Source organism: Onychomys torridus, chromosome 12 (genome assembly GCF_903995425.1).
Source record: "Onychomys torridus chromosome 12, mOncTor1.1, whole genome shotgun sequence".
NCBI classification, from domain to species: Eukaryota; Metazoa; Chordata; class Mammalia; order Rodentia; family Cricetidae; genus Onychomys; species Onychomys torridus.
In genome coordinates this window covers 65,832,861-65,840,737 of record NC_050454.1, presented here as the reverse complement: position 1 = coordinate 65,840,737, position 7,877 = coordinate 65,832,861, and the positions used below count along the sequence as shown (strand labels likewise).

The 7,877-nt window shown below is 41.0% G+C and overlaps 1 protein-coding gene across 1 annotated transcript; it reads left to right on the top strand.

The window, feature by feature from the left end:
• Positions 1-262: 262 nt before the first annotated feature.
• LOC118593890 (keratin-associated protein 26-1-like) lies at positions 263-901 on the top strand. The gene has a single exon (XM_036203468.1). The coding sequence runs from the start codon at positions 263-265 to the stop codon at positions 899-901; it is 639 nt and encodes a 212-aa protein (XP_036059361.1).
• The last annotated feature ends 6,976 nt before the right edge of the window (positions 902-7,877 follow it).

Below are 7,877 nucleotides of genomic sequence, written 5' to 3'. Positions count from 1 at the left end.
TTAAAATCCAGTCACACTGATTTATAGTTATACTCAATCAATGGAAGGTATTGCAGAGACCATGCAGTTTTATGAGAGGTAGGAGCCCCACTTCCTGGGTATAATAGAGTTCAGATGCAGCCTCAAACAACAAGGAAGATGAGTCTGTATACAGAACTGCCACCCTCTGAGAATATATAAAGGGACAAGTCGAATGAATGTCAGAATCACACTGAGCTGCTCTCGTCTTCTCTTTGACCACCAACACTCTCTGACACTCACCATGCCTAGCCGTACCAACTGCTCAGGAAACTGCAACTCGGGATCACTCAGAAATTCCTGCCATATCCCAGCCACCCCTTCCATTGCCCTCTGTTCTACAAACATGGACTGTGGAGAGGTCTTCTGTGTACCCAGCAACTGCCAAGATCATACCTGGTTCATGGACAACTGCCCGGAGACCTTTGGAGAACCTTCCAGTGGCCAGCCAGCCAGCCATGAAGCCAGCAACTATGAAAATTCTTGTTGCACTTCTGCATGCTATGTGCCCAGACCCTGCCAGGGCTCTGGCTATCTTCCTGCTTCTGTCATCTCTGGTGTCTGCCTCCCAGCATCCTGCAGGCCTGTGAGCTATGTGTCTAGCAGCTACCGGCCAGTGAGTCCGTTCTTCAACAACTGCCATCCGGTGGGCTGCGTGTCTGGTGGCTATCGCCCAATCCCCTGTGTATCCAGCAGCTGCCGACCCCTGAGCATCGTCCCTTATGGATGCAGGCCTTCAGGTTGTATGTCTTATGGCCCTCAAACCATTCACATTGTGTCAAACAGCTTCAGACCTCTGCGGCCTGTCTCTGGTAGTTGCCAACCAGGGACCCGCGTGTTTGGCACTTGTCGTCCATCTTGCTCTGCACAAGGAGGGCAGTAGCCTCCTTGTTCCAGTGAACAACAACGATGAGGAGCCAGGATTAAAATTGCAACCCCCAGGAATTTTGTTTCTATCTGAACGTTTGCTTTTTCTTGTTTGCACTGTGTCTGAGTTAATGCAAACTTCCTCTCACATTGTGACTTGCTTTTATCTTTCCTTCATGTAAAATCTCTGGCCACTTACTGTTTTTCAAATGGGAGGACTATGTACCTAATATGACCCATATTATAATAAATGAGACTGTCCAAATTAATAATCCAGTGCATTGATTTATCTTTCATTACTTCATGCAAACACAAAAATGAGCACCCACAAATACTTGCCAGGTGATGCTGGACCATGTGCTCTTAACTGACAACTGAGCAATGATTTAGCATTTGGGGAATGTAATGACTTCAGACAAATATGAGGGGCCAAATAATGAACTTCATGCAAATTATGTTCTAAGGGGGAGCTCAACAGTCATCTCTTATCTATGACTTCTAGTGCAACCACCTCCTCCACAATGTTCTTCAGTTGCAAATCCAACAATAAGCTTTCACTTAAGCCTATGTTGTTTCCTTTGATCTCATCCCATAAGACATGACCAGTGCTTCCTTTGTTACCTGCGTCCTTCCTGCTTCTCTGTGTTTAGTTCCTTCTGCTCGGTATTGCAACCACCATGTTCCTGCGCTCTTGTCTAACATATGATGACTCATCAATGTATTCTTTTTAAATAGCCATCCCCATTTTATATATGTCACTTTCAAGAATAGTTTGCCCTTTTCTGTTAGCTGGAAATATCACAAAAAAAAAACCCAAATTCATTAATTAGCCTTAGACTTAAGCAACAACTAAAAGCTATTGAACACTCATAGACTCATGGTGTGTCAGGTAAAAGAGACAGAGATATGAAAAAAAATCTAATATGAATGATCAGAATTCACCAGAAGTCATATATTACAGGATAAATCTTAGTTAAGCCCCATTAATTAAGTAAAGCTAAACTACAAATATGAGAATGTTGATCTTTTTGAGATACTGGAAATGATCATCTTCAAATGCTAAAATTAAAGGAAGAAAGAGAAAGAATCAAAATCAGACTCAAGTGTAATATGGATGCTAGAACTATCAGAAAGGGATTTAAAATTACTATCATGGGTATTTTCAGAGCTATGATTTTTAAAAAATAAGGCAAAACAGAGAGATGGGAATTCAATGAAAGACTTATTTATTTATTCATTTTATCTTACATCCTGGCCACAGTTTCCCCCTCCCTCCTCTCCTCTCAGTCCTTCCCCCATCCCAGCCCCTGTTCCCACTCTCCCCAATCCACTCTTCCTCCATTTCTGTTCAGGGAAGGATAGGTCTCCCACGGATATCAACAAAACATGGTATAACAAGTTGCAATAAGACTGGATTTTTAAGATACTAAGAACTACTTGAGAGAAAACAGGTCAAGGACATGGGTCCATTAAAAGTCTAAGACTTAATTTTGAGGTCACAGAACATGTCTACATTCTAGGCTATATCTTCCCAGAGAAACTTGGCCTCATAAATATTGAGGACCAGAAACTAACTAGCAGTCTTTTCTCCCAGAAAAGGAATGTGTTTAGATTTTACAGTTCTTATTCTTCTATAAATTTCCCAGAACTGACACAGAGGGGGAGTTCTTCCTATTACAAATTTTGCTGACTTATTAATATTTATTTATTTTGCAGTGCTGGCTGTGCACCTAAAACACCCTTATATGTGAGGTGAAAGTTCTACCACTGTATTATAGCCCCAGCTCCAGAATGCCAGAACAGTTCCTATCATGTTCCTGATGGTGTTGTTGTAAAGTCTACTATAAATCAGTAATTTCTCCCACCTTCTGTGTTGTTTGAGTTGATGACATCTGCACCTTCAATTTCTGAATACTGTCCTGGCAATTTCCTGACACCTGACCTTCACATAGCTCAGTCTACCCGAAAGTCAGACTTGCAGCTGTCGGTGATATGGTTGGAGAGCTTACTTTTGACATCAATTCAAAATGAGATGAGGTGATCTAGAACACATAGTCTATTCTGTGCTAAATATGGAAGTAGTATTGTGACTACTGGTCCATGTCCTCATCTTACCTGTTTTTCAACTTCAAAATGAAATTATAAAGTGTCTTCCCAAAGCACATACCATGCATTTTTTCTTTACTAAGAATCCTTTGACATTCTTCCAAATTGTTATGTGAACCAATAGTCTGTTTCCTTGATTTTCTTTGAGCAAAAGCTCCTAAACTCATAACTGGTAAGAACATAAACATAATACTTTCAAGAAATTGCTGCAGGCTGAGCATGGAATAGCATGAAGAAACGAAGCTCCCAGCACACTGGAAATAAGAAAAAGAAACAAGAAAGATATAATTAAGTAATATTGGCTAAGAACTTTCAAATTGAAACAAAATCCACCAAATCAGAAATTCTGAAATCGCAGAGAGTGTATACACATTGATAAATGAAAATGAAAACAACAATAACTAATAGAACATGAGATGAGTATACCATTTCAAACTCGTGAAATCTTCCTCTTCAAAGCAAGTAGGTGTGAGCTACAACAAACTTGTTTACAGAAATCACGACAAGAAAATATTTTAAATAAATGTGGAAATATGATGCTTTCTTATTGTCCCATTCTTTTATATAAATGTATTTTATATTATTTTATGTGTTTTATTGAGTTTTTGCATAGGGCACATGCCTGCTAGGCACAGAGGTAAGAAAAGACCTTCAGTCCCTTGAAACTAGAGTTACACAGGGTTCTGAGCCACCACATGGGTGTTGCGAATGAATTTCTGATCCTCCAGAAGAGCAAGAGTTTTCTTAACCACTGAACTATCTCTCCGGCCCCATCTTATTCTTATTCATCACATTCTCACTTAAATCATTACATTGCTTTGCTGGACTCTGCTTCCTGAAATAGCCAGGAAAGTCTACTTAAAAATATACACTGTTCAGACTGACAACATAGGCGTGTGTCACTGTTCCATCGAATTAATAACGTTCTGTACTTTGAAATTATTTCAGCATGCTAAATTGCTAAGTAAACAAGAGATTCTTGCTTCATGCCAAGCTCTCTTGTGGGTGCTAGGAATATAATAGTAAACAGTTCAATCATAGAAGGAGTTAGAAAAGAAGTGGTAAATACTGATAAAAACATAATCATATGAGTGTATTAAGCAGTACAGAGGGAGTGAGGGATATTATAACAGAGAGATGTGATTACTTTAAGAAAGTCAGAAGTTTCATGTCATTAAAAACTGACAACTGAAAGAAGCAGGCAGACTAACTGAAGATTTTCACTTCTCCCTCCTCTCCTCCCAATCCAGTCCCCTAGACTCATCCCCAGATCTGAAGTAGAACATCTGCTGTGGCCTCCTCTTCTACTCTGTCCCTATCTCCAGCAGATCAGGCAGATCTCCTCCTCCAACCTTCCCCTACACTTATGTGTTGTCCCAGGCCCCATCTCCAGCAGGCATTCCCTGGTAACCTGCCAGTCAAGCTTCCAGAGAAGCAATTAGCCCAAAGAAGTAGCAGGTAGGCAGGCTTCCCATTTCTTTCCCCCTTGAATCCTCCCAATCCAAAGTCCCAGACTCATCCCCAGCTCTAGCAAATTTACCTGTTGTGACCTCTCCTTACTCTCTACCCCAATTTCTAGGGAACTAAATATATCTTAGTGGTACATCCTGCTTTCCTCCCTCCTGTGAACCCCTTTGTCCCCACCAGCACATCATCATTCCTAAGTGTCATTTTCTGAAACCTAGAAACACTTTGTATCCGGAACTCCCAGGGCCACTGGTCACACCTGGCAAGATCCAAGAACCCCTTACTGGGAAACACACAGCCACCAAAGCCTCCTAAAAACCAGAGAGGGCAACAGAAACCAAGGAACAAAACACTGACCCAACAAAAGCAAGACCATATATCAACACCTAAAATTACAATCATCCTCAATCCAGATTGCCTAGACATCAGTGTAAAAACACGATCAGTAACAACCAAGACAATATGTCTCCACTAGAGGCCAGCAACCCTACCTTAAATATTCTAAGATAGCTGAAGCATAAGAAAAGTACCTTAAAACATCATTTGTGAATATGATAGAGGTTCTTAAAGAAGAAATGAAAAACCTCTAGGTAAATCTATGAAAACACAAGCAAACAGTGGAAAGACATGAATAAAGACACCTCAAAAGAATGAAAGTAGAAATAGAATCAATAAAGAGAACCCAAACTCAGGGAAATCTGGAAATGAAAAATCTAGAAATTATAATAGGAACCTCAGAGGTAAGCATCGCCAACAGAATACAAGAGATGGAGGAGATAATCTCAGACATTAAAGACATGAGAGAAGAAATGGATACCTCAGTCAGAGAAAAAGTCTAACTCAAAAATCTCCAGGAACAAAACATCCAGAAAATCTAGGACAGTATGAAAGAAAAATCTAAAAATAATAGGGATAGAGGAAGGAGAAGATACTCAGGTCAGAGGCACAGAAAATATTTTCAATAAAAATCATAGAAGAAAATTCTCGTAACCTAAATAAGGAGATGCCTATCAAAGTACAAGAAGTCCACAGAACAACAAATACACTGGACCAGAAAAAAATTCCCCTTGAAACATAATAATTAAAGCACTAAATGCACAGAAAAAGAAAGAATGTTACAAGCAGCAAGGCAGAAAAGGCTAAGTTACATTTAAAGACCTATTAGAGTAACATCTGACTTCTCAATGGAGACTCTAGAAGCCAGAAGGGACTGGGCAGATGTCCTGAAGAATCCGAGAGATGAGAGGTGCCAGCCCAGACTACTATACCCCAAAAAACTTCCAACCCCCTTAGTTGGAGAAAATAGAACATTTCATGGTCATTTTGAAATTTAAAGTACTATGCGATGTTACAAGTCACTGTCTCTGTCTCTGTCTCTCTGTGTCTCTCTCACACACATACACACGTTTACTCTATTTAGTCTAGTAATCTTTGATGTTCTTGATCATAGGATCATGAATAAGTTTGAAAGATATGCCTAATGTCATATTATGGTAATTATATATGCACATAAAAGTTAAATAACACAAAAAATCTAAATGCTAAAAAAAAGGTCTCAGTGAAAGGAATCAAACAATAGAAGATATAGTAAACAGAACACTTTTGGTGTTCAAATTCTTTTTTAATTTTTTTCACTATTTATCATAATTTCTTTACTGAATCTTTGGGAATTTCACATTGTAAACCCTAATTCTGCTCACCTCCCAGTAAACCCATATCCTTGCCTCAGCCAAGCAGCATCCCCTAAAGAAAAGTTAAAAACAAAAACAAAAACAAACTAAAACAAAACAAGCAAGCAAACAAACAAATAATAACAAAAACAAAACAAAACAAAAAATCTCTTCAATCCTCCATCTTTCCTGCCTCTTCAACACCTCTTCATTCATCCTGGAGCCGCAGTGTGTCCAATCAGTTTTACTTGTAAATGTTCATTGCAATGAGTCATTGGTCTTGATCAAGGCCTCTGGTTTCTGGTTACACCATGATCACTGGATCCTCACTGAAGTTTCTGTCAGATATCCCATGAATACCCTGAGTCATGGAGATCCTGTTAATATTACCCAGGACCAGTCCCTTCATGAGTTCCAACAGGTTCTAGATTTAGGTAGATGTTAGGGTGGGCCAACCCCAGGCCTGGCTGTGGGCATGGCTATCAGATGAGCTCATCAGTCCAGGCCGCTGGGGCCATCCCTCTCAGGTGAGTGGTTGTGGTGGTATTGGGTTCCTCGAAATATTGTGCATGCTAATAAACTTATCTGGGGTCAGAGAACAGGACAGCCACAATATTAAACATGAGGATAGGCGGTGGTAGCACACGCCTTTAATCCTAGCATTCTAGAGGCAGAAATCCCTCTGGATCTCTGAGTTCAAGGCCACATTGGGAAGAGCCAGGCTTGTTGGCACATGCCTTTAATCCCAAGAAAGTGAACCATTAATCCCAGGGGAATGAAGATAGAAAGTAGAAAGATACATAAGGCGTGAAGACCAGAAACTGGAAGCATTTGGCTGGTTAAGCTTTCAGACTTTGAGCATCACAGTTCAGCTGAGATTCATTTGGATGAGGACTCAAAAGCTTGCAGTCTGAGGATACAAGATCAGCTGTGGAACTGGCAAGGTGAGGAAGCTGTGGCCTATTCTGTCTCTCTCATCTTTTAGTGGTCACCCCAATAACTGGCCTCAGGTTTGATTTTATTAATAAGACCTGTTAAGATTCCTGCTACAAGTGGCAGAACCAGCTCTGCTATGCCCATGATATCAGTGTCAATTCTCCCTAGCCAATGGTGAAGGGTAAGGCCATCTCTCTTGAGTGCTAGGGTGGGGGGCTGGTACAGCTCCCCTGTAAGTGTTGGGGCCAGTTCTTTTGCTGTTGCATCTAGCAAGGGGCATGGCCAGCTCTCCCATAGCCAGTGAAGGGTGGGCCTGCTCAGCATGGCCCTCTGATTTCATCAAGAATGGTTCCTATGGCCCCCTGAGGTGCCATGGGCCACAGACATCAGCACAGACCCCAGCTGCAGCAGGAATATGGACCCAGACACTTTTCTTGGCAGCAGGTGGATCTGGATGTCACCATTGCCCCGGGTGGCTGTGCAGGCCACCCAGACCATCATGGCTCTGGCACCATGTGCAGCCCTCAAACACCAAAATGACATATCAGTTGAAGGATATATAATATTTTTAAAACGTAGTCTATGTACAAGCCATAGCAACATTGTTGACCCTCACACACAGATATTGGGAAGCATCAATACCCTACTTCCTACACTTTCATTGATAGATAGGTCATCCTGAAATTATCTAAATAGAGAAATGCTGGAGCTATCTGATGTTATAAACTCAATGGACTGTGGTGATTTTAAAGAATAAGGCCCCCAAAGTGAGTGGCACTATTAGGGGGTGTGGCCTTGTTGGAGAAAGTGCAG